At 50.2% G+C, this 22798-nt stretch overlaps 9 protein-coding genes and 1 pseudogene across 10 annotated transcripts, besides 1 other annotated feature; 4 read left to right on the top strand and 6 right to left on the bottom strand.

The window, feature by feature from the left end:
- Nucleotides 1–167: 167 nt before the first annotated feature.
- On the top strand, nucleotides 168–1477 carry NCS54_01439600 (oxygenase subunit alpha; the record flags this gene model as incomplete). Its single annotated transcript, XM_053159547.1, has 2 exons — nucleotides 168–1009; nucleotides 1063–1477. The coding sequence occupies 2 exons, from the start codon at nucleotides 168–170 to the stop codon at nucleotides 1475–1477; spliced, it is 1257 nt and encodes a 418-aa protein (XP_053015522.1).
- Nucleotides 1478–1870: 393 nt separating this feature from the next.
- NCS54_01439500 (CFEM domain-containing protein) lies at nucleotides 1871–2923 on the bottom strand (the record flags this gene model as incomplete). The annotated part of the gene is made up of 3 exons (XM_053159546.1): nucleotides 1871–1977; nucleotides 2029–2427; nucleotides 2479–2923. The coding sequence occupies 3 exons, from the start codon at nucleotides 2921–2923 to the stop codon at nucleotides 1871–1873; spliced, it is 951 nt and encodes a 316-aa protein (XP_053015521.1).
- Nucleotides 2924–3423: 500 nt separating this feature from the next.
- NCS54_01439400 (Hypothetical protein) lies at nucleotides 3424–3991 on the top strand (the record flags this gene model as incomplete). The annotated part of the gene is made up of 3 exons (XM_053159545.1): nucleotides 3424–3631; nucleotides 3685–3711; nucleotides 3759–3991. The coding sequence occupies 3 exons, from the start codon at nucleotides 3424–3426 to the stop codon at nucleotides 3989–3991; spliced, it is 468 nt and encodes a 155-aa protein (XP_053015520.1).
- Nucleotides 3992–4617: 626 nt separating this feature from the next.
- NCS54_01439300 (Alginate-lyase domain-containing protein) lies at nucleotides 4618–5907 on the top strand (the record flags this gene model as incomplete). Its single annotated transcript, XM_053159544.1, has 2 exons — nucleotides 4618–5537; nucleotides 5601–5907. The coding sequence occupies 2 exons, from the start codon at nucleotides 4618–4620 to the stop codon at nucleotides 5905–5907; spliced, it is 1227 nt and encodes a 408-aa protein (XP_053015519.1).
- A 414-nt stretch (nucleotides 5908–6321) lies between these two features.
- Nucleotides 6322–7830, bottom strand: NCS54_01439200 (Hypothetical protein; the record flags this gene model as incomplete). Its single annotated transcript, XM_053159543.1, has 1 exon — nucleotides 6322–7830. One exon carries the CDS (start codon nucleotides 7828–7830, stop codon nucleotides 6322–6324), a length of 1509 nt encoding a protein of 502 aa, XP_053015518.1.
- Nucleotides 7831–9189: 1359 nt separating this feature from the next.
- On the bottom strand, nucleotides 9190–10183 carry NCS54_01439100 (annotated as a pseudogene). The gene is made up of 3 exons: nucleotides 9868–10183; nucleotides 9364–9809; nucleotides 9190–9312 (listed from the first exon to the last, which is right to left on the bottom strand).
- Nucleotides 9190–10183: a sequence feature.
- Nucleotides 10184–10813: 630 nt separating this feature from the next.
- Nucleotides 10814–12054, bottom strand: NCS54_01439000 (Hypothetical protein; the record flags this gene model as incomplete). The annotated part of the gene is made up of 5 exons (XM_053159542.1): nucleotides 10814–10840; nucleotides 10893–10918; nucleotides 10973–11307; nucleotides 11356–11775; nucleotides 11891–12054. 5 exons carry the CDS (start codon nucleotides 12052–12054, stop codon nucleotides 10814–10816), a joined length of 972 nt encoding a protein of 323 aa, XP_053015517.1.
- A 3195-nt stretch (nucleotides 12055–15249) lies between these two features.
- On the bottom strand, nucleotides 15250–16627 carry NCS54_01438900 (Hypothetical protein; the record flags this gene model as incomplete). The annotated part of the gene is made up of 6 exons (XM_053159541.1): nucleotides 15250–15703; nucleotides 15758–16125; nucleotides 16173–16201; nucleotides 16261–16305; nucleotides 16355–16391; nucleotides 16442–16627. The coding sequence occupies 6 exons, from the start codon at nucleotides 16625–16627 to the stop codon at nucleotides 15250–15252; spliced, it is 1119 nt and encodes a 372-aa protein (XP_053015516.1).
- A 1290-nt stretch (nucleotides 16628–17917) lies between these two features.
- NCS54_01438800 (PKS-ER domain-containing protein) lies at nucleotides 17918–18985 on the top strand (the record flags this gene model as incomplete). Its single annotated transcript, XM_053159540.1, has 1 exon — nucleotides 17918–18985. One exon carries the CDS (start codon nucleotides 17918–17920, stop codon nucleotides 18983–18985), a length of 1068 nt encoding a protein of 355 aa, XP_053015515.1.
- A 2259-nt stretch (nucleotides 18986–21244) lies between these two features.
- On the bottom strand, nucleotides 21245–22119 carry NCS54_01438700 (PNP-UDP-1 domain-containing protein; the record flags this gene model as incomplete). The annotated part of the gene is made up of 2 exons (XM_053159539.1): nucleotides 21245–21272; nucleotides 21329–22119. The coding sequence occupies 2 exons, from the start codon at nucleotides 22117–22119 to the stop codon at nucleotides 21245–21247; spliced, it is 819 nt and encodes a 272-aa protein (XP_053015514.1).
- Nucleotides 22120–22798: the final 679 nt, after the last annotated feature.

Below are 22798 nucleotides of genomic sequence, written 5' to 3'. Positions count from 1 at the left end.
GTAGGATCGGGAGCATGATTAGAGTGGTGTTGAGCAGCTCCATGACGTATAAAAGAGTGGTAGATATCTCAGGCTAAGCAATCCAAGATATCTTCCAAGCCATCATCTACTCCTCAACAGCTCTGCGGATTCATATCCTCAAAACCTGACTGTTTCTCACTACAGCCATGACATCTTCTTCCCTACACTACTTCAACTTTGGTGGCAACGGCGCCCCGGACTCCTCCAAGGAAACAACCCCCCAGGAAGCCGTGCGTGCCTTGCCCGCATCATGGTACACCTCGCAAGATATGTACGAGTTGGAGCGCCGAGCCATATTTTCTAAGCGATGGCTCTTCATCACCCACAGCTCACGGTTGAAGGAGCCCGGTGACTGGCTCCGCTACGAGATGGCAGGATTCGACTTCATCATCACTCGTGACCGGAAGAACAGCATCCACGCGTTCCACAACGTTTGCAGACACCGCGCATACCCCGTGATCGAGAAGGAAGGCTCGGGAAACGCCAAGATTCTGGCCTGTCGCTATCACGGCTGGTCGTATGGACTCAATGGCAAGCTAGCCAAAGCTCCAGGATATCAAGGGATGGCTGGATTTGACAAGGAGCACAACGGTCTCTTCCGTATTCATACCAAGGTCGACACCAACGGCTTTATCTGGGTGAATATGGATGCAAACGAAGTTCCAGAGGAGCCATGGGAGGGGCACTTCAAGGACGTCGACAAGCAAGACCGGTACAAAGCTTACAACTTTGATGACTATGACCTTGATCATACCTACGAGTTGGACGGCGACTACAACTGGAAGATTCTGGCCGATAACTTCAACGAATGTTATCACTGCCCCACGACACACGCGGATATCCCCGAGTTCCTCAATCTGGAATCCTTCGACAGCGACACCAAAGACGGCCACATCCAACATCACTGTGTGTCCACGCCCGAGCAGATAGCAAAGGGACTCTACACTGCCAGTACCTACTACTTCCCCATTTCTGCCATGGTTGTATCGTAAGTTCATCTAGCCGGCGAGCTCAAACAGCGCGTTACCTGACACAAACTAGCCCGCACTTCATCATGATCCAGAAGTTCCTCCCCTCAGGGCCGAGAAGCTCCAGGATGGCATACGAGATCTATAGAAACAGGAACTCCTCCGACACCGATTTCAAGCTCATCAGTGATATGTACGCGCGCGTCATGTCAGAGGATAAAGTCCTTTGCAATAACGCACAGAAGAACCTAGACCGCGGTGTCTTTGTCAACGGTCAGCTGCATCCCAAGTACGAGAAGGCGCCACTGTTTTTCCAAAGCACCGTTCGAAAGGTCATCACGGAGCATCATGAGCGGGAGAAATCCGAGGGCAAGGAAATCTGGCCGGCAAAGCAGAAGTTGCCTTGTGACGCGCAAGTGAGTGAGCAGGATGAGATAATCTGTGCGAGTATTGGTTGCGGGACGCAGAAGGAAGTTTTGACTTGGTAATGGTGGTTGGATTTTCCACGAATATACTCTTTCTTAGGCATGCCTGTAAGAATGCGCGCTGGTCATGTATTTTTTTATCACTCAGCTGCTAGCGGAAATTTGATATGGTTCCGGCTTGCCTCTGTTTTACATATATTGATTGTTTTAAGGCCTTTATACGCAATGGCGCTCTCTTATGACTCCTCTGTAGTTGACGATACTCAACATACTCCCACTCCATAATGTTGCTCTTTAAACATGATAATATAATAAAGCATAGATCTAACTTTTACGAGCGAAAAATAACTGCAGCGCTATTAAGAGAAAACATACATAGACCCCAGCATATCACATGGACCCTCCTTTTACGGCTCTTCCTTCAACCCAGTGCAGTCACGACAGCAAGTCTTGTGGTTACGCCTTCCTGCGCAAGGTACAGCAAGTTAACGCGATGCTGATAATAGTGAGGACTCCGCTAAGTACACCAAATCCTATAGCAACCTTGGTTTCCTGAGTCATTCCTAAACACACCATCAGTTACCAACCTATCTTTCCAAGAGATTGATACTCACCCGTTTCCTTCTTTGTCCCAAACAGCGTAATAATCCACTTCCCTAGAACAAACCCCTCTGTAGAGCAGTAATCAGCCAGCATCCCCAGCGTGAGCTGAAACGCCTCATTAGTGTCACTGCCTTCGTAGGGAAAGCCAATGCTGCAGTAAAGGTCTGCGCGCTCGTATAGCTTCTGCGACGAGTAGAAGAACCGTGAGCCGCCGCAGACGCACTCGGCCGTCGAGCACTGGAGGTACGCACCGAGACCTGTCCAGATGTCGCCGTGGTTGCCTGGGCGTGCGGGCTTGCAGTTATCTTTGTTATCTTTGGGACTGTCGCAGCCATTGAGAACCCATCTGACGCAAGAGTCGAGGGCCTTGTACGAGCCGTCGGGCTTGTCAATCATGACGACCTTGCTGGCTGGTCAAGTAAGCATCTTGTGGCGAACGAGAGAAGATGGTGTTTCTTTACCGTCGAATGTGGGTGTCGCAGTCGGGGCTATGGACGCAGTAACAGTCGCAGTGGTCGAGTCACTGAACTCAAAGTACTCGACCTCACAAATTGACTGAAACACATCCAGAGCATTATTGACGACAGACTCGCTTCCCTCGGGACAGTCATTCCGGACGCATTTCTGAACATAGTTGGCACCGTCAATAAAGTTCTTGCCAACAGTATTCTCAGAACAGACGCAGCCGTAGCTCCAACAACTCAGGCTGTTGTCGACTTGGGCAATGCAGGTTCTGGCGCACTCCGGAAGGTTCTTGTAGGCAGATGAGGTTTGGGCCTTGGACCAGGTTTCACCAGAGTTGAGAGCTAGGGCAGGAAAGACCAAGATGAAGAAAAAGAGGGCTTGAAGGTGCCTTGAAGGCCCATGTTGTGATACAGAAGAAGGGAAGCCAAGCATAGTGTTCATGTTGTGGGACAGGAAAAGTAAAGATGATCGCTTGAAGAGGGGTAACACCAAGCGGTCACTTGGGCCTTTTTCTCTCCGACCTGCCCTCCTAAAGATTTCTCTAGATTCCCTCGCGATATGCCTCACTGAGGCTGAAAACCTCTCCAAGTTGCCTCACGGTTCGCAATTCCATCAATTGAGCCCCAGCTGAAAATGTCGTATCTTGCCATGCCAGTCGGTTAATACGAGATGTGTTGACTACTGGAAGCAAACGGGCGACGACTATTCCCAAAGGGATGAACACCTGGCATTAGCGTCTGAACGTCGGTAGTTGCCTTGCATAAAGGCTGTTAAACTATTGTTTTTTGTGGTGGTGGCTATGGCAGCCTCACGAGGGAGCCTCGCGACCACCTTTAAATGCGGCATGAGATAAGGGTACTTAATTGCCTTGGAACTTCAAGAAATCTCTTCAATACCAAGATAAATTTTCTCAGATTCTACAGCTTTAGAAATACCTCGTCATGCCTTTATCAAAGAGACTCTTTCTGTTGATCCTCGTCGCGCTCTTTGCCTCCAGCGTTCACGCCGCGGGCGAGTCAACGACTGCGGTTTTCTCTGGAAGTATCACAACGGCAACTAATACCTTTCCAGCGTCAACTGGCACGATCGCAACAGCAACAGACAAAAAAGTTCTCTTCTCTCTCCCATCGCCGCTGCCCAAGAAAAAAGGTATGCCGGCATTCACCCCCTGAGTCTTGACCCATCTAACACTAGGTCTGTAGATCTCCCTCAGCCACCCAACGTGCCGAGTAAGTAACCGCCACCCATCTGCTAGAACGCCCGCTAAAAACCACAGGGAAAAAGGACATTGAGTACAGGTTCCTGGCCCTGATTGCCCTTCCTGCCGTCATCGGCCTTCTCGTGCTAGCATGGACTCGCTTCCGACTGCCAACCTTTAGTCGTTGCCCATGCTGGCAGTGCAGGCTGGCCATTCCGCATTTTTGCTGGGCGCCAGGAAACGCAACCATTCACTGCTGTGTGCTCTGCAGAAGGTGTGAAAGCCACACGGTTAGGCGTGCTGGGATTTAGCGTAGGCAGAGTTGGTGTGATGGGGCTGGAGGTTGTGATAAGAGTTGATGGAGGGGTCGAGTAGCCAGCCACCAAAACGCCAAACCGTTAGCATCGTGGTGACTGACGTGGGCACATTCTATTGGGTAGAAATAGCAATAAGAAGCCTGGAAATCGATTGGTTGTTTCAATTAAGCATAAGTCCTTGCTTTGAGTGCCTTGGCTTTACCCTTCCAATCTTCCAACTGTAAAGAGTTGTCTCCCTCTTGAGCGGAACTACGGAGGATTACACGGCTAACTCCCGGGATGTCAAGCGGAGCTCGGGCGCGGGTCAAGGACCGGTCCGGGGATCGTGACGCAAAAGGTAGCAGCTCTTGACGATCTCTCCTGATATGTTGATCCTTTAATTTGCGGGTGCTACGCTGTTGGGAAATGTTCCCTTGATCTTCCCCGACAGTCTTGCCGATGCATCCGTTTACGGAGTGAAACGCCGTCTAATTAGTATACCTGAATCCAACAACCATGAATGCTTGAGGGTAGGCTCGTTATTAAAGTAGCCAGAAGCTGCCACGCTTTCGCATTAACACTCTTTTGATGTAAGCCATCCAAACGTTTGCACACCTTTCTTTCATGTTCGTGTCGGAACCATGAAGATTTCTTTGTTAGCCGCTGTTGGCATTGTCGCGTCTGCCGTGTCAGCGCTGCATCTACGCCATGGACCTGTTATCAGAGCTGTGGACAAAGTCTCTAGCACATTTGTCCACCCAGGACTTCTCCATTCTGAAGCAGACCTCCGCCGCATTAGGAAGTTTGTTGATTCTGGTGAGGCGCCTTGGTCAGATGGCTGGGAAAAGCTAGTCGCACGTGCAAATCCAGACTACAAGCCAAGCCCTCAGGAGATTCTTGTCAGAGGCAACACGCCGGAGCTCCCGGAGAACTACGCTCTGCTGTATCGAGACCTTGCTTCAGCATACGCTCTTGCTATCCGGTGGAAAATCACCCAAGACCCAGATTTTGCGGAAGCGGCTGCTCGCATCGTCGATGCCTGGGCGGCAAAGCTCACGGATATCTGGGGTAGCTCCGACAAGTTCTTAGCTGCCGGCCTTTACGGCTACCAGTTTGCAAACGTGGCAGAGATTCTCCGGTCTTATCCCGGCTGGAGCGGTCTCAAAGCAGCAACCGATATGCTCCTTCGCGTATTCTATCCTATGAACCGACGCTTCTTGACTGAACACAATGGTGCCCATATCGACAACTACTGGGCAAACTGGGACCTTTGCAACATTGCAAGTATGATGAGCATCGGTGTCCTAGCCGACAATCATACTGTGTGGGACGAAGCGATCGAATACTTCAAGCACGGCCAAGGGAACGGAGCTATTGAGAAAGCCATCTGGTATATTCATACAGAAGAAGGGACCGGAAAGAAGTTGGGGCAGAACCAGGAAGCGGGCAGGGACCAGGGTCACGCCACCCTCGACTTTGCCTTGCTAGGCGTGATTGCTCAGCAGGCCTATAACCAAGGTGAAGACCTGTTTGGATACTTGGAGAACAGAATTCTTGCTGGGTAAGTCTCCTTTCTTTCTTTATCGGTTACTACAGCGAGTATGAACTGACTGTGTAATCCTAGAATGGAGTACGTATCCAAGTACAACGTTGGCGAAGATGTTCCATTCTCTACCTATGTCAACGCGGTGCATGGTACGCAAACCGAGATTAGCAGTTCCGGCCGTGGCACTATCAGGCCGATGGCTGAACTCTTTGTCGCTCATTACGGCTCTATCAAGGGTCGTGATGTTAAATGGACTAGGGCTTACCGGGACCTTGTCCTTGAGAAAAGTGGTGGAGCTGAGGGTGGAGGAGGCGACTATGGAACCACGAGCGGTGGCTATGATCAGCTTGGCTTTGGAACGCTGTTGTATCGTCTCGAGGTGTAAGAACGATGCAGACATAGTTTGGTGAACTGGTAGAATAAGGCCATGACCGCGGGTCTTCAGACTGATTATTATATCTCGTTTATTGTGACGAATTTCAAGAGCCTCGCTAGAATATTTTATCTAACGAACTGTGTGTCCAAGATTGATGACTCGTATGGAAGTCTACAGTTGTGGCTAATGAGTTCCTGTGAAACGTTTGGAGTTCTCTTGCGACGGTTGTGTTTTTAACGCGCGAGGCAAACCGTAACGTGGCTCCCACTTGTGGGATCGTAAAGCGTAGTGTCTAGGCTAAACGGAGGATCTGATGTTTGCTAATGGATACCGGTGTTACCTATCTGTTGAGGTGTTTATCGGTGCATAGTAGTTTCAAAGCATTATGGCTGCTAAATATGTCTCAATTCCCGATAATCATCCTCACGCGGAGTAGGTTAGGTTAACCACATGACTGCCTACATAGAGCGGAACGAAATCAGACGTGGCATACCACCCGGGCTTTCGCATACCGTCCCATACATGCTCGCCATTGATTTCCAATCCTTGAAAGTCAACAAACTCGACCTTGCGATCTTCATCATATCCCGCTATCGCAGGGAGATTACCACCTTTTCCATTGTACGACAAATTCTTGACAGTGACATTGTGAAGACCACGTCCAGGCCCTGAGCTGTATTTTGAGTTGTAGAGCACTTTGAAGCTGAGAAGCGAGCCAAGCCGAAAATCTTCAACGCGAATGTCTTGGAAAGCGATGTTCTTGAGGAGATTCTCGTCTGCGACGTTGATTGCCAGGCATCCTTGGTAATCAACCTGCGGCTCCCGGTGATCGAGGATATCGATGTTGGTGATGGTGACATCCTCCATGGTTTCAGGAGTAACAGTGTTTCCATGTAGGCCAAGATGGATCGGATGAGCTAGGTCAGCCCACAAAGATGAATCCCGAAGAGTAAGGTTTTTGGAGTCGCCATAGTAGTCCCAGCGGTGTTGATACATGGCTACGCAATCATCCGAGTTGCGCATAAAGAGTTTTTCAAGCACCACATTCTGACAACAGAATACATCGATGCCATCTCCCCATTGCACCGCACTTATTGACCTGAGGCCGGAGACAGTGACGCCATCACTCGAGCCCATCATGACAGAATAATGGCCAGGGTTGATAACCGTCACGCCTTGGACACGAATATTCTTCGAATAGTTGATAGTGATTGCATCATATGGGCTCTTGTAAAGCACCCCGCGCCCAAGAATGGCTGCGTCTGATGCGTTCTGAAAGTTGAAGCCTCCCTTGATGAAAGACCCAGGAGCGAGATAGACTGTCTGGCCCGAAGTGATATTGACTTGGCCCTTTAGTTCGTGATATCCGGCGCCATAGTAGAGAATCGAAGAGTCTTTTTTGGCCTCGTCCCGGCTAATGGTGTCTTTTCGGATCTCATCTGAAAACAGATGCAGAACCCTGAAAACATCGCCGTTGACCTCGACTACCAAGTTGGCCGGTTTGTTGAGAGCCAACTTAATAGTGCGACCGTGAACATCCGCTTTGAGGTTGTATGAAAGAGGGCGAACCCTGACCGTCTCGATAGATGGAAACATCTTCTCGGATGGTTGAATAGAGAGTTCAATGGGGCCATCAAAGTCAAAAAGCCCTACAGACGTGTCATAAGACAGAGTCTTTCCAGTCGTCTGGTTCACTTCGTTGACCTTGGCGCTTATGAGATCAAGCGAATGCCACTCCTTTCGAGCAGATTTAGCCAGTGATCGAACTTTAACCTGGAAGAGATCCGATTTGGTGACTTCTTCAGGCAAGGGGGAAAGTTGGAGGTTATTCTGACTTGGTTGAGCAGCAGCGTTGATAGGAAGGATAGTAGTGGACAGCGCGACTAGCACGCCAACCGTGGTTCGCCAAAGGCATGTCGCCGAAACAAGCATAGTGAGTAATGTGGATGACGAATAACCTCCGTGTTAATAGCGACTTGTGATTTATTCTTGACATAGAAGTTGTGGATTGCTCTTGATAAAAGATATATTCCAGTTTGTAAACGGACCTATGCCGTTACTTGTGCCGGCCGTAACTGAGAATAGTAAGCTTGAGAATGTACCCCGCAGTAAGGCTCTGTGCTGAAAATAGACTTCCCACGTTGGCATCCCCCGTTTTCCGGTACTTACCCCGAGTGTCCGGCTGGGATCGGCACTGCAACTGGATGAGGCCCGGGAGATATGCCGTTGCAGCCTCTGGTCAAATATTGAGCGACGCGATCTCATCTGTTCTGGGTTTTGTTACTGTCGAGAATTCGCGATTTTCGCAGAAAGAGCTAATATGCCTTAAGCAACCCCCGTTGTGTTATAATCACCGGTATGTTATTCTGTCTTGATTATCACTGTCCGTTATGCCTTTATGTTGTTTTCCAAAAGCTCTCCCTTTATATCTTGGCCCTAAATAACTTATCTGATATATAATTTCTAATACTAACGCAGCCCCCTAGTAAGCTATCGCCCTTATCTTGCAAAGGATTTTAACCCTTTTTGTCTAATTCACGATTATAATTAAAGTAGAGTATCGGATGCAGCTCTCGGGCCCCAAGTGTACAGCACTACCCACTATGTTAGCATTGGGATATGATGCTATGATGTGTTGGCAATGTGTTCTTGATTATAGTTGAAGCCCTGCCCTTGATGGGTTAACTGAGCCACAAGATCGTACAGAACTACCGTTGACAATGAGAAAGGGGACGGCAAAGCCAATAATAATGGCAACGCTGCGCCACAGACCGATGCGTCAATACGTGGCATGCTTTCGGATGACTAAGGACGAGGGTATTGCTCATGTAGTTGGTGCCCAACAAGGCTGACTGCTGGCACCATTTCTTTTTCGCATCCGTACTCTATAAAGCCCTAGTACCACGGAAACCAGTATCACGCTAGATAACTCAATTGAGTCCTATCCGGTCTTAGTTGGGACTAGATCCTACCTTAATCAAGTTACAATCTTCCCACTTTTGGCAACCATCACCACCATCATGAACGGCCAGGCACAGCCACAAGAACCTACTCTCCGTCCGCAACAGCATCCTGACTCTCTTTGCGATCGTTGCAGTTCTATCGACTTTGACGCAATCCTATCTTAGCAATATTCCCACACCGACCTTGTCCCACTCATGAACCTGGAGCGTCTACCACCGGGTGATTGTGCATTGTGTCAACTGTTTGCACCATACTGCGGCGACGATTGGGGGGATGGCTTGCTGTGCTCCGTTCCATGCTTTTGATTGTATAACCTGTAGAATTCACTTATTCGTTCTTAGTTCGCTGATTCCTCTGCTCCTTCGCCCAGTCCTCAATCGACAACAAGTCAGGAATCAACTCCCTAGTCTCCTCCACACTTCCCGGTTGGCAGTTGTCATAGTACAGCCACTGTCTAAAATTAGCATTTAAATACGGTCCATTGACCCGTGCAAAACTTACATCAAACATTTGCCGGTAATGATGCGGCGTCAGTCGAATAATCACCCACCGAGGCAACCGGATTCTCCCCCATCCCTTCTGACCCTCGCCCTTCTCCAAGGCAGTCTGAAGCTCGTCCACATCAGCGACCTGGCCAGCGATCGTCACAACCTTGCCGTTGAATTTTTCCGGGTTCAAGAGAGCGAGAGCATTCGCTTTGCCAATGTCCTTGCAGGCTACATATTTCTGCTTGGTGTTGCCCATGAGGGAGGCCATGGCACTGAGAAAGAAGAACCGGCCGATACCTGGAGGAGGGACTACTTCCATGAAGCCCACGGGTCGGATGACTGTCCAGCTGAGGCCTGATTCTCTGATGTACTCTTCGATCTTGTATTTGCTGTAGAAATGTTCTACGGGCTGGGAGATGTCGGCGCCTGCCACGGACGAGAAGACCAGATGTTTGACGCCTATTCTGTATGTAAGTATGGGGGCAAAACACCACTGAGAGCATTTGGGGGTACTTACCAGCCTCCTTGGCGACGTCAACAAATTGCTTCCCCTGCTTGAGCTCGCCCTCCACATCCTCCGGGCCCCGAAAGTCAGTCACAAGATACGCAGCGTCGGCTCCCTCAAGCGCCTTGGAGATGCTTTGTCGATCAAGCAGATCACCCTTGACTGGCTGCACGCCGCGACGCGCCAAAGCCTGGGCGGACGATGACGATGGGTTTCGTGTCAGGGCTCGGATGGTCAGGTTGGGGTAGTCCGATGAGAGGAGGGCTTCAACGACGCCACCGCCCTGTTGGCCTGTTGCGCCTACGACGAGAAATGTCGGCATGCTGAGGTCTACTGAGAGTGTTTCTCTAATGTGCTATTGAAGAGGGTTGAGAAAGGGCCAGATGGGTGCTGCAAACCTGAGGAAGATCAGTGGAAAACAACGTAGATATAACAGGGAAGCGAAGGAAGCTTGATTTAAGGTTTGAACACGTAACCCCGAGGGAAAATGATATTCAGGCTAGTACGGAGTAAGGAGATTTGTAACTTGAGGTGCGGCCATATGCTCGGAACTCGCACATCCTCGGGGTCCGAGAAGTGCAGCCCGGCACCTCAAGTTGTGTCCAGAGCGTCTTGGTGTTGACCATATATGAGTGCAGACCTCAAATCTCTGACAACTATCGCCGAGATCATAAACAGGATGTAATTATAATCAGAATAGTTGATTGTTGAAACGAGTGGTATATCTCTACATCGGGTTAATTAACGTATCGACATGGACACCGTTAGCTAGCCAATCATGGACCGTTGGTCACGTATGACCCCAACAGCGATTCGCAGTGTCTCAGTATCGCCAATCACTGTTAGATAACACGCTCTCTGTTTGGAAGATACGGCCTTGATTACAAAATGCCCTCCTGAGGCCTCTATTCTCTAATCTATTCGATTGCAGCAATTCGCATGTATGATTCCAACACGTCTATTTTGCGATCTCCACGCCTCCAGTCTAATGAAATGTCAGCTCCATGTCTTGACTTTGTGCTCAGGCTGTGACTTACAGCTCCCATGGCCTTCTTGAGGTCGCCTGAAGAACCCATGTTAGTAAACATGAATACCTCCAATAGATTTAGATACTCACCATAAATAGCAAACTGGCCAGCTGACATGGCACCGACCATGAAGAGGCGAGCACCAATTCCGCTAAAGGAGCCACGCAGGCCAAGTTCCCTGCCGATCTTGATCAACCTGCTGGTGTTGCTCTCACCTGGGAGACCCTTGGTCTTGTTAATCTTGGAGAGCATGGTGTCGGCTGGTTGCGAGACGATGGCGGCGGCGAAACCAGCAATCAGACCGGAACCAAGGTTGATGGTGGTTTGCATGGCGTCGCTTGTCTTGGCCTTGTCGAAGAAGTTGCTATATGCGAACTCGGAGACTTTCTCGTAGAAGACGAACTTGGTCATCGTATACGGGACCCTAAAACCCATGAGTCACGGACAGAGGGGAAAGGTTGGTGGCACGTACTGCTTAAAGAGAATGGGACCAAAACCAGAGTAGAAAGCGGCAAGGCCTTCCTGGCGAGCAATCTTTGTAAAACCCGACACGAGGCCGTTGGCGAACCCGGGCTCAGACACCAACCGGATACGCGTGGCCTCTAGAGGGCAGAGGGCAATGTCAGCAAAGAACTCGGCGGCTGCGCCGGAGACACAGTAGACCGCGATGCGGTTGTTCCTAGCGTTCTCGTAGCCGATGGTGTTGATAGATTGTTGCTTGAAGAACTCATAGCCTCCGAATTTCAAGCCGCCCTGCAGGAAATAGCCGGCCAAGGTAGGGCCAATGCCGGTTAATAGAGCACCAGCACCTTCATTCTGGATGACTTGGCGGAAGCCACCAATCATGCCCCGGTTATAGGTGGCTGGATCAAGCTGGATGCGGGTCTTGACGCTGTGTCATGTTAGTTGTCAAGTCTGGTCTGGTTCTTTGCTGTCTTGAAGCCGATGGCTCAACTCTTAAATGTCATCTTCTTGAGTAACTATGCGAAAGTCGATCTTCAACTTACACATCAACAGGCGTGAGGCCTCCATGTGTGACGGAACAGCAGACGGCACCAGCAAAGGCGAAGCGCGAGTAGAGGCTCAAGCCCGACAGTTTCTTGGGCTCTGTGCTGACGTCAGAGCGCTGTCTGAGCACGTCAAGATTGACGGTTGTCGCCGTTGCACTCATCTTGCCGGTGATAGGAATTGCTTGAGTGAAGAGAAGTGCTCACTAAAATGAAGCTATTACACGCACTAGAGTTTCCCAGTTGAACAGACTTTGGTCCATGTTTTAAAAAAAGCAAGTTCAGGATGCGACCAACAAGGTCGATCCGAAAGTAGGTATTTATTAGGATCCCGGAGATTGTCGCTGTTCAAACTCCCCGATGCCCAATCAGGCCGAAAGTATTGCAATATGATGAATCATCCTCGGTTGCCGAATATTCAACGCGATGTTACAGTGTCCGTTGCTGTGTTGGTCTTCAAAAGGTTAACGAGTCAAGCGAGCAGGGGCAAACGCGTCGCGTGAGTGGTGGATGGTTTAGTATGTGATGGATCAGGGTTGTCAACAGATGATGAAATGAGTTAGCAATGGATCCTTCGGTGGGGACTGGGCGGTGATGTATGGCCGTAAGCGAGGATGGTCTTTACCTGAGGAATGGAAATTCATGATGAGGACCAGCGGTCAGGAATTTGTCTGCCTCATTGGAAATACTGCAGATTTCACCTGTCCAAATGCTTCAAGTTGATGATCCATATAGAATTAATTGGTTGCATGAAACTATGCATGCAGCAGTCCGGGGCGGTGGGCCGAGTGGCGCAGTCGATGAAGGAACCTGGCCTGGCTTGTGTCTCTCAAAGCCTCGCTGCAGGAGCCGGTCCCCGGACACCTATTCCCGACAAAGTTTGCAGTGTTAAGTTCACATGCTTATGCCACCATCTAACCTTGGAGTTGGCGGGAGTAATTGCAGAGGAGTCGATAACCTTGTCCTCACTCTCTTTAATCATGGTGACTGAAGCATAACCAGACTCTCGTCCAAAGTCTTCATAGAGTTTTCCGTCCACGAGAGGCTAAACACGCTGTTCTTCCACAACAAATGACCAGTGGCCAATATCGAAAGGTGACGGCAAGTGGGTGACTTCTCTAACAGAAATCTAGCCCCATCTTAACTTCCTCGTTGTCGTCCTCTCCAAGACATCGGCATTAGCGTCGCCAGTGGCTGTTTTGATCAACTGCATAGTCACCTGTTCCGATCCATTGACGTTCCTATTAGACTCCAGCGGGATGTAATGGCAAGCAGCAGAGATGACCTTAGAGTTAGCGCTCTGAGAACCATGTTTCCTAGCAGACGAAACCTAGACAGAGCGATTGGACGAAGGGCAACCAAAATTAGCAACAAAAACGCAATCAATCTGGCAACTACGGAGTACTATGAACAACTGGAGGTCATCCCGAGCTTATATAGGTATTCGGCGATACAATCCGAGACGGTTAGAAAACTTGCCTCAATCATGCGTCTGCTAGCGAAGCTAAGCATACTCACTTTCATAATGAGCCACGTGTAAGCAATGTAAATAGACCTAGTGTAGTAAAGAACTAATTCCGAGAAGTGGGATAGACTATTAGTAGGGCAGCTGTGGTCGGTATGTAGAGCGTTGCTAACCCCTGGGTTGTAGTGCAGTGATCAATACTATCCTATTGATAACCGTTTCTTTGCAGTCGTAGCCGATGGCCTCTTGAAACACATTATTCGTGATAAAAATACCTGATGACAAGAAGAATGCTTACTACGTAGCATCTGACCAGGTTCTTCGCGTGCAATCGATAGGATCATGACCCCTGGCCTGTCAGTAACGCATAGCATGATACCCCGCCTCGGGGAATGCATTAAAATGCACCGGCAGAAACATCTGTTGCCTAATCTTTTTAACATCACTAGATATCTGCCCAACATGTCACAGCAGAAGTCGACCGAGAAGCCCGAAGTTGACGCCTCGCCATTTGCACCGCTGGCAGAAACCACCACTGGACTTTTATCGGGTGCCCATTTGGCGCAGTTAGCAGAGTTCCAGAGGGACGATGTCAGAGTTGGCAAAGCTAAAATGGAGTAGTAGGAGTCTGAACAAGACGAGGTAGGCAATGGCTTGGCGCCAAGGGTGAGCACCAGCCTCTTTGGCCTCGACCATTCTTGAGAGTTGTTCAGTTGTAAAATAGGCACTCTTGACTAATGGTGTTTGAGCCATCACGTCATGACGCTCATGTATGGAGGGAAACTTTACAAAGCACCGTCGATAAAGGACATACGGATTTGTCTCCCTGTCCCACGCTGAGTAAGTGGAAAGACTTGGGTGCCATGGACTGTAGACAGCAGTGGACATTGGAACAGGAACAGGCATTGACCCTTGACTGGCTTTGGCACTTGGGAAAGACTAATCAAGGTGGAACGAACAGGTACCTGGGCAATGTAGGTTCTTCGAGACAGGCCGAGATAGCAAATTCCCAAGCTGACTCTGGCGTAGCGACTTTGCGGATGAGTCCTATAGTACAAAGGTCAGAGGAACCGACATCTCCGCCATCCAATCCAGTTGGATTCCTCCAAACCTGGAACTCTAAGACCTGGGCGTGAATCCTCAACTATTAAAGCTGACCGCTCAGTCAAATCGATGACTGTACCCAAGAGTAGACGTTCCAAGAAAACTCACTCGACTTTGTGCATATGCGCTTCTTAGTTGAGAGCATCATCGAGAAGGCTGGCCTTTATAAGGAACCTTATAGATGCCTCAAACCAGGCGATCAGATTGAAACCCACAAGGCATCCCCAGACATCGGCACTGACGATAGATCTGTCGTCCCTACAAGCGCCATGGGTCAATGGGGGCAAATCTTCTTCGAGGGAGGGAGAAGGCTATAGAGTCCTTTTTCTATTCTAGAGGATAGATTGCAGACAGGGAGCATGAAAGAAGCTGGATTGATTAATATTGAAGAAGAGGAGATCAAGGTGGGATGCACATTAAATCTTCAGTGAGATGATCAACTGACGACGAGAGGTTCCCATCGGAAGATGGCAAAACGATCCAAAACTCAGGGAAGCTGGCCACTACTTCCAGGCTGCTACCCTGCAGGACATGGAGGGCACATTGATGTTCATCACGAGCTTGCTGGGCTGGTCCCAGGGGGGAGATTGATGTGTTTGGTGAGCATCGCCGGCGGGAGATCAAGTCGAAGAAGATTCATGGTTACTTCTTGCAGAAAGTCGTGTGGGCGCAGAGGCCTGAATGCCTAGCTTGTGGCGCTTGCAATGGGCGATGGCCTCTGCCATCAGCGGGGATTGCTTAGCTAGAAGTTTGGTATCTTTGGCTATATAAACTGAACAGACATTGCTGTCTAGTGATGGGTGACTGTCCACCTCGTCTCAACCTTGATCTCGTCGTTTCGCCCGTGTGAAGAAGCAGTCAAGTTCTTCTCAGAGCCAGCCTCATCAGGGAAGCCATTGACGGCATAATCGCGCTGGACGCCCTCGGCAGGTCTGTAGTCTTCCATCTCCCACTGTGAAAGGTTGGGGTCCCTAACAACAGTGCCTGACTTGCTCCCCCCAGTCCTGCTTTGGTCCTTGAATCCCGTGCTTCTCTCATCCGAGTACTCGGTCAGTCGAGACCCTCCCATTCGCTTCTTGTATTTGGCGTAGAACGGTCGGAGCATTGGAATGCTGACGCAGAGGATCGCTAGGTTGGGTTCGAGGATGAAGAGGAAGATTGTCGTGGGCATGGTTCCAGTTACGTTGCTGTTGAGGTCGACGGTCGAGATGTAGATAAGTCGGAAGACGGCGCACACGACGCAGCTGTTGGATGCGTTAGCGATGATGATAGAGAGGGTATAATTGGTCGAGACTTACGCCAGACCAAGAGCGAAACAAGACGTGATACCAATCTTGTCTGCCCGACGGGTCTGCAAGTTCCAAATACTATGCATTGGCATGGCCATAATGATCAAGTCGCCGATAGCATTCGTAGCAATCAGCGATTGAATCATGGGAATGTATGCACCGCACTTCCCCTGACCGGTCCACTGCGCCGAGACTGGGTTGCATAGGAAGATGCATGAAGCGAGGTAGGAAACCATCCACATAAACACAAAGACCAGAGCGACTCGAGATGCTTTTTGCATAAAGGGCGTGGGGAAGACGCGGATGAAGAAGCAGAGCATGCTTGACTTGACCGAGGCGAGGAGGGTGACATAGACGATTTGCATGCTGAATGTCAACTGACGATGTTAGCTGGGAATGTCAAGGTGAGGCCGCTTGCTTGTACCTTGAGGATGAAGGGAATGTTTGCAGCGACTTTGAAGAAGTTAGTCTATTATTCTTCAAGTAAATATCTCTCACGTATGAAGACTCACGTTCCGGGTGTTTGGCCAAGTTGTACCCGTTTCCAACAGGAGCAACTACAGACGGTTAGCATCACCTCTTCCTCCACACCATGGTAATACTCACAAACTCCTTGACAGCACAACATTGCTACGCCCAGTGGCTACCTCTTGGTCAGCATGTAAGCGACACCAAGTCAAGGGCTGAACAAACCGTTGCAAAAATGACAAAGGCATCATCCCACCCAATGCCAGGCCCCATGGACCGACCAACGACTCTCAGAGAAACAACACATAGCACGATAAAGACAATGATGCAATTGATGATCAGCTCAGCCTTGACGTACCCCAGAATCGGGTAATAAATCTGCGGCGTCGTCGGAATCTCAAGCGTCGACATGGCACCAAAACAAAGAAAATTAAATCAACCACCTCGAAAACGAAAAACTCGCCCGACACGCGAAAAGGTCCGCATTGCTTTCCTTATATGACAAAGAGTAGCGCTGCTGCCTTTTGCCGATCATAACCCAAAGGCTCGGGCTCGACGGCAAATGTCGTCGGGATGCATGGAAGACGCATTGGAAAATTTGCTAGGCCGTGGCTCTACCGTGGCGAGGCCAAGTTATTGCTTACGGGGTTCGTGAAACGGCTGTTCCTGGTGGAGGATCCACTATGAGGGTTACGCTGGGGAGGGATGTTCCCCGTTGGATGAACCAAGTGGCCGGAGAAGAGGCCGTAGAGATGCCAGGGCCATGTTTCAGTATGAGGAGGACAAGTTGACGACGCCTCTGTCCCTAACGATAAGATCAACAATATTGCTTCGGGAGATGGTCTATAACGGGCATGATAAGGTTACGGGAGATGCTCGACGGTTTCTTCAAGGCTCAAAAGCTTGCTCAGGGAGATTACTCGTCTAACGGCCCGCTTCTAGGGCCCGTCCCGTAGTTCTAAGGGGCGACTGGTTCGCCTATGAAGAATACCCACTTGGACAATGATTCGTGCCGAGGCTAACGGGCACCGGTTGTAGCGGAAACGGGGCAAGTGCTCCGAAATGTCGAGTGTTTCCTCTCGAGGCTGCTCATGTTTCGTCCCCTGGGATTGCCGATCTTGCACGATAATGGTTGGTGAGGCCGATGCAGGAACTAGGGGAACAGTGCCGGAGCTACTGGTTAATGCCTTGGGAGGGGCGAAATAGCAGCCTGTTTGTCAATTGCCGTTGATTGAGTTTGATGCAAGTCATCTAAATCCCGGAGGTTTATAAAGTTTACAACCTTGCTGTTGGGAACAAAAGTTTCTTCACAATCCTTCCCGTGCTATCCCCGTCATCTGTTGGCCGTCATTACCGGCTGGTCGGGTTCTCTCTGCAATTCATGTCACGTCACATCTGCCAGGCTCCTCCTGCATGAACCAGGTTCACCAGGGGTTCCCTGCTGGCCCACACTGCCGATCCTCGAGTTCGCCGACTTGCGAGCTGCAAGCCAGACTCGGAAGACCAAGCATATTCGCCTGGTAACCAAGGCTTGCACAGGCCAACGGAGGGGATACAGAAATAGTCTAGTCCAGACGAGGGACTGAATACCACCCTGCGCTCGCTGCCGCGTCTTCCTATAAGTACCTGTAAGCAAACGAGCAAATCTGACGAATGCAACATCTCCACCAATCCCCTCAGCACCAAAAAAAGATCACCACCATGGCCTCTTCCAAGACATACACTACCAAACAATGGGTCCTCGCCTCAAAGCCCACAGGGGCTCCCGTCCTCGAGGGTGACGATGCAACCTTCAAGCTCCAGACCGTCACCCTTCCTCCCCTACAAGATGGTCAGATTCTCTGCAAAGTCCAGTACTTTTCCAATGACACTGGTTTGAGGAACTTTATCCAAAGCACCGTGGCGCCTGAGCGGTTCTACGTTCCCACTGTGCCTGTTGGCTCGCCTATGCGATCTGGTATCATCGCTGAGGTCGTCGAGTCTGCTTCGCCCACTTTTAAGGCTGGTGATCTCGTCATGGACTTTCACCTTGGTACATGGAGCGAGTATGTTATTCTAGATGCAGCCAACTCGCAGGCTCTCTCGCCTCTTCCGGGCAACCTGCCCCTTACACATTATCTGGGTGCCTTTGGCGCTTCTGGCATTGCCGCGTACACTGGCTTGTACATGGCTGGAGAGGCCAAGCCAGAGCACACAATTGTCATCTCAGCCGCAGCCGGCGCCACAGGATCCATGGCCATCCAAATCGCAGTCAAGATCCTCGGCGCTAAGCGTGTCATTGGCATTGCCGGCTCTGATGAGAAGTGCGCCTGGGTTAAGGAGGAGCTCGGCGCGCACGAGTGTATCAACTATAAGAGCCCAACTTTCCTCGAAGACCTCAAGGCTGCCACCCCTGATGAAGTGGACGTTTACTTTGACAACGTCGGTGGACACGTGCTTGACGCCATGTTGACACGCATCAAGCGACACGGCACGATCGCTGTGTGTGGTGCAGTGAGCAGCTACAATTCTGACGAGCCAATGGCGCTGAAGAACTGGTTTGAGCTCATCTCCATGAGAATCACTATCCGGGGTTTCATCATGTTGGATTACATGGATAAGGTGCCCGCTATTCTTGGAGAGCTCATTGGTGCTGCGGCGGATGGACGTATTAAGCTGCACAACTCGGAGACTGTGGTGGAGACGCCTATTGAGCAGCAGCCTGAGGTGTGGATGAGACTGTTTAGCGGTGGAAACCAGGGCAAGCTTCTTACGAAGTTGATTATTTGAGAGGTGAAGGGACGTTGAGCGGCCAGATGGACTCATGATATTGACAGGGTCAGGTCTCGCTCTGTAGGGTAATGAAATCATGAGTTAGAAGATACGCCACAAAGATGGCGATTAACCCTGAAGAATAAGATTTGAAGACCTGATGGATGTCCGAAAGGGGGTTAATGCTTACAACATTGCATATTTGTGACTTGCATTGGCGTCTCTAAAAGGGGCAAGGGCAACCCCTGAACTGCTTGTGTAACTGTCATCAAGCGGGTACAGGAGCACTTGGGACAAGCCGACAATGTGAAGAGACAGTAAATTGACAGATACAGGGGAGGGCTAACGTTGGACAGGTTCCACACCAATGTGAGCTCCATACCCGTCATTGTCGTCGCTATTTTGAACTATGGAACCCCTTTTACTGTATAGCTCTGTACTTCCGGCCGTGAACAACAATGAACTGGAAGAAAATAAGCTCTCGGAGTGACTCTTTCAGCGTTTTCTTGAATCGCTCAGCCCACCGTTTGGCCTCGTTCGGGCTATAGTTGAGCCCGCGGCGAAGGACTCGGCTCGACAAGGGCTCGATTGCCACCAGCAGAAAGTAGTAGAAAAGGGCCCCCATGTCTTTGAGTTTGGGGTCGTTTGACCACTTCCCCAGAGGGATGAGAAAGTCTTTCTGAGACACATCCTTGAAACCAGACAGCTCGAGCCCGGTCCGTAGATATCGCGTTGCATCAAGACTGATTCCGACGGTACCAAATACCTGAGCTAATGTCTGAAAGAATTCTGCTAGTGGTCCTGTGTAAGGCTTGATGATACCACCGTCTTAGATACATGGGCACCATAGTAGCTCCTGAAACTCCACCAAACCCCCGAGTTCCAACTCCCTATCGCGCCACCAAAACTCATTAGCAACTGCCGTCGTAAGTGTGGAGGGATGGAACAAAGCTCATGTGACCTGTGTTGCCTGAAGCAAACAAGTATCAGGAACTATTTCGTACCTCTTGATCCACGCAATAAATCGTGTCCAATCATAGATAGCCATGACCATATTGCGGCAGTGAATAACATCTGGGTAGTAATCAGAACAAGCAAAGACTAAATCGTATGATGTTTCAAAATCATCGATGATAAATCTGCAATTGACTGGTACATATTCAGGCTGGATGGGACTCAGGTCGATCCCAATCACATCTGCACGAGGACAATCATCCGCCACTAAATACCAGGGTTAGTATTGAGTAGCCCTTGGGGGTAATTCTCTTGTCAAAATGGAAAGCCCAAACTTACTGTCGATCGCCCACCATCTGATGCCTGTGCCAACGTCTAACACGCGACCCTCAAAATTCGCGACAGAGCCAAGTAGAGGCTCCCCACCCAGTGCCATACCACGCAGTACAAAATGGAGCACTTCCTCGGCAGATGTCCAGGAGTCATCATTTGGCAACATATACTCCCTGCACCCGAAACAATGGTAGGTGTGGCCTTCCTCCTGAACAAAGTTGAAATCGCTCGACGTCACACTTCTTGTCCGAAAAGCAGGCTCACAAGATTCATAGAGCGCTCCACACAGCGGACATTTGCCCCTCACAATGGCTTCCATGTCATTTTCACCTTGAAGAACTAGACCATGTTCAACTGAGTCGGTAAGCACAACCGCTGCTGAATCGACGGACGACGAGCCTTGAACCGGACCTTCCCTTCGCAGAAGGCCTGGTGATGAAATTGACTGTTTGTTAGTGAAGGCGATATCTCGATCTTGAATTCAAAGGCTCTCTTCGACACTGGTCGGTCGTCTTCGGCTTCGAACTGGGCACCACAATTTAGTTTTTGCAGACTAAGAGCGAGATCCGAGACGATAGAGGAATCCGTTAATCTTGCCGAGTGTGCAAGGCGTTTCTTTCGGTCGAGTCTTGCTGCGCTATGAATAGGTCGATGAATTCGGAAAAACAATCGCTCTGCTCTCCTCATCTTCAACGCCATTCGAGTGGCATCATGGCGAAAACTTCTTGAAACCGCTTTCATGTCCTGCGAGTGTTAGCTCCAAAACGTGAGGCAGTGAAATTGATTGATACCTTGGTAGATATCTGGATAATGCTTCCCAGACGCTCTAAAGTCTCCACTGCGCTGGCCAGTTGGCCTTGAACTGTCTCAGTGCCATTAGAAGGTTCCAGTGGAAACTCTAACACAACTGGGCCTGTTTCAGGTCTTTTTACAGACATATTTTTACCCAAGCTCAACTCTTGGGATACATCATCCGGGAGATGCCCTTGGCTAGTAACTCTGGATGGACTTTGGGCTGCTGGGAGAATAGCCAGGAGCTCCTTTGCATAAGTTGCAGCCACGACCGCAGCGTACCCCTGCCATAGATTGTTCTTATGAGAGTCTGCGTAGTCGCTAATGCCACAGACCACAAGGCACGGGAAGTTGGCGTCAACGAGACCGGCCGCTTCCATTTCGAAGCACACCGCACCGAGCTCCTGGGCCAAGTGGTCACGCGTCTTTCCGTGCTTTATGACCTGGTTGCCAGATGCGATCTTGCCGTAGTGAATCTTGAAGTCCTGGTTAGATCGCGCCGGCCTTTGAACAAGTCGTGAAACGTCGCAGCGCGCACAAGGTGTGGCCTTTCGAACACTGGGTTCCTCAATGTGGTCGTAGGCAGCCTCGAAGAGCCTGTCCAGAAATGTAGCGGGACGGCCATACTTTTCTGTAGTGGATGGATGACACTCCGACGTCTTGGAAAGAATATGAGCGATTCGGCTCGGCTGCAAGCTGTGTCGCCCACGTAGGTTTTGGACAGCCATTTTGAGGTTGTCTGGCGGCGACTTGCCAGAGCCACTTGTCCGCTCGAACTTGCCGTCTCTCGCCGTCTTTCCGAGATCGTATTGCACGACTAAATTGCCAACGACAATGTCGCCAAGCCGTATATCAGCATCACCCGTTGGAACGCCGCCACCAATGCGGACCATGAATCCAGCCTGGATGTTGGGAAAACTCCGGAGCATGTGGCTAGCCACTGCGGCAGCCTTGGAGGTGCCGTAACTGGGGAGGCATACCAAAACGATGTTGTGGTGTTCTATCCTACCCAATGTGTAGGTGTTCTTACCTCCAGGACCGACAGGTAGCGTCTGGTGCTCTTCATCAAGCATCGCTGTTGCCGCACCGAGCTCAAGTGGCAAGGCACACACCCAGCCGACCGTGTAGTCATGGTGAGACAGGGACTTCCGTTCAGCTGCGAATGTGGTTTTCTGCGGTTTCGGAAGTGCAGCCGATCTTGCACCTTCGAGGTCCATCTGAGTCTGTATATTCGTGATGAAAGGCCAGGCCTACCAGCCGGAGGAGTGAAAGCCCAGTAAAGATGGGATTTGAAAAGGACCTGGAGAATTATGCGAATTGGAGCTGAACATGATGGAGGGTTCACCGCCCGCGTGGGAGATCAGGCTCTCAGCAGAAGGCAGAATGCGACAAGGGTTGCCTTGTTTTCTCACAGGCCAGGGTCTGTATGCAGGCTTGATCAGAATTAAGATAGTCTTTTGTGCAGGTTCTTGTACTGAGCTGAGCCACAAAGGGCTGTGGCAGGCACAATCTGTTCTTTATTCAGGTACATAGATAGCCTTATCAATTCCCTGTCTTTTCGATACGTAACGACATAATGGATACCGGCAAATGCCTCGGGGACTGCCTGCATCAATAGTTCAATAGTCGATGGCTGTGCACAACCACCAAAAAATGTGCCTCACGCACAACGCCTACTGTGGCTGGAACGGCTGATCGGCACCCTGCAGACAATCAACGCTGGCCATACCCTCCCTTGAGTTTCAGCTAGAG

This window comes from Fusarium falciforme, chromosome 12, assembly GCF_026873545.1.
Source record: "Fusarium falciforme chromosome 12, complete sequence".
In the NCBI taxonomy this organism is placed as follows: Eukaryota; Fungi; Ascomycota; class Sordariomycetes; order Hypocreales; family Nectriaceae; genus Fusarium; species Fusarium falciforme.
The sequence above is the reverse complement of the archived record's forward strand: the minus strand, read 5'-3'. Positions and strand labels throughout refer to the sequence as shown.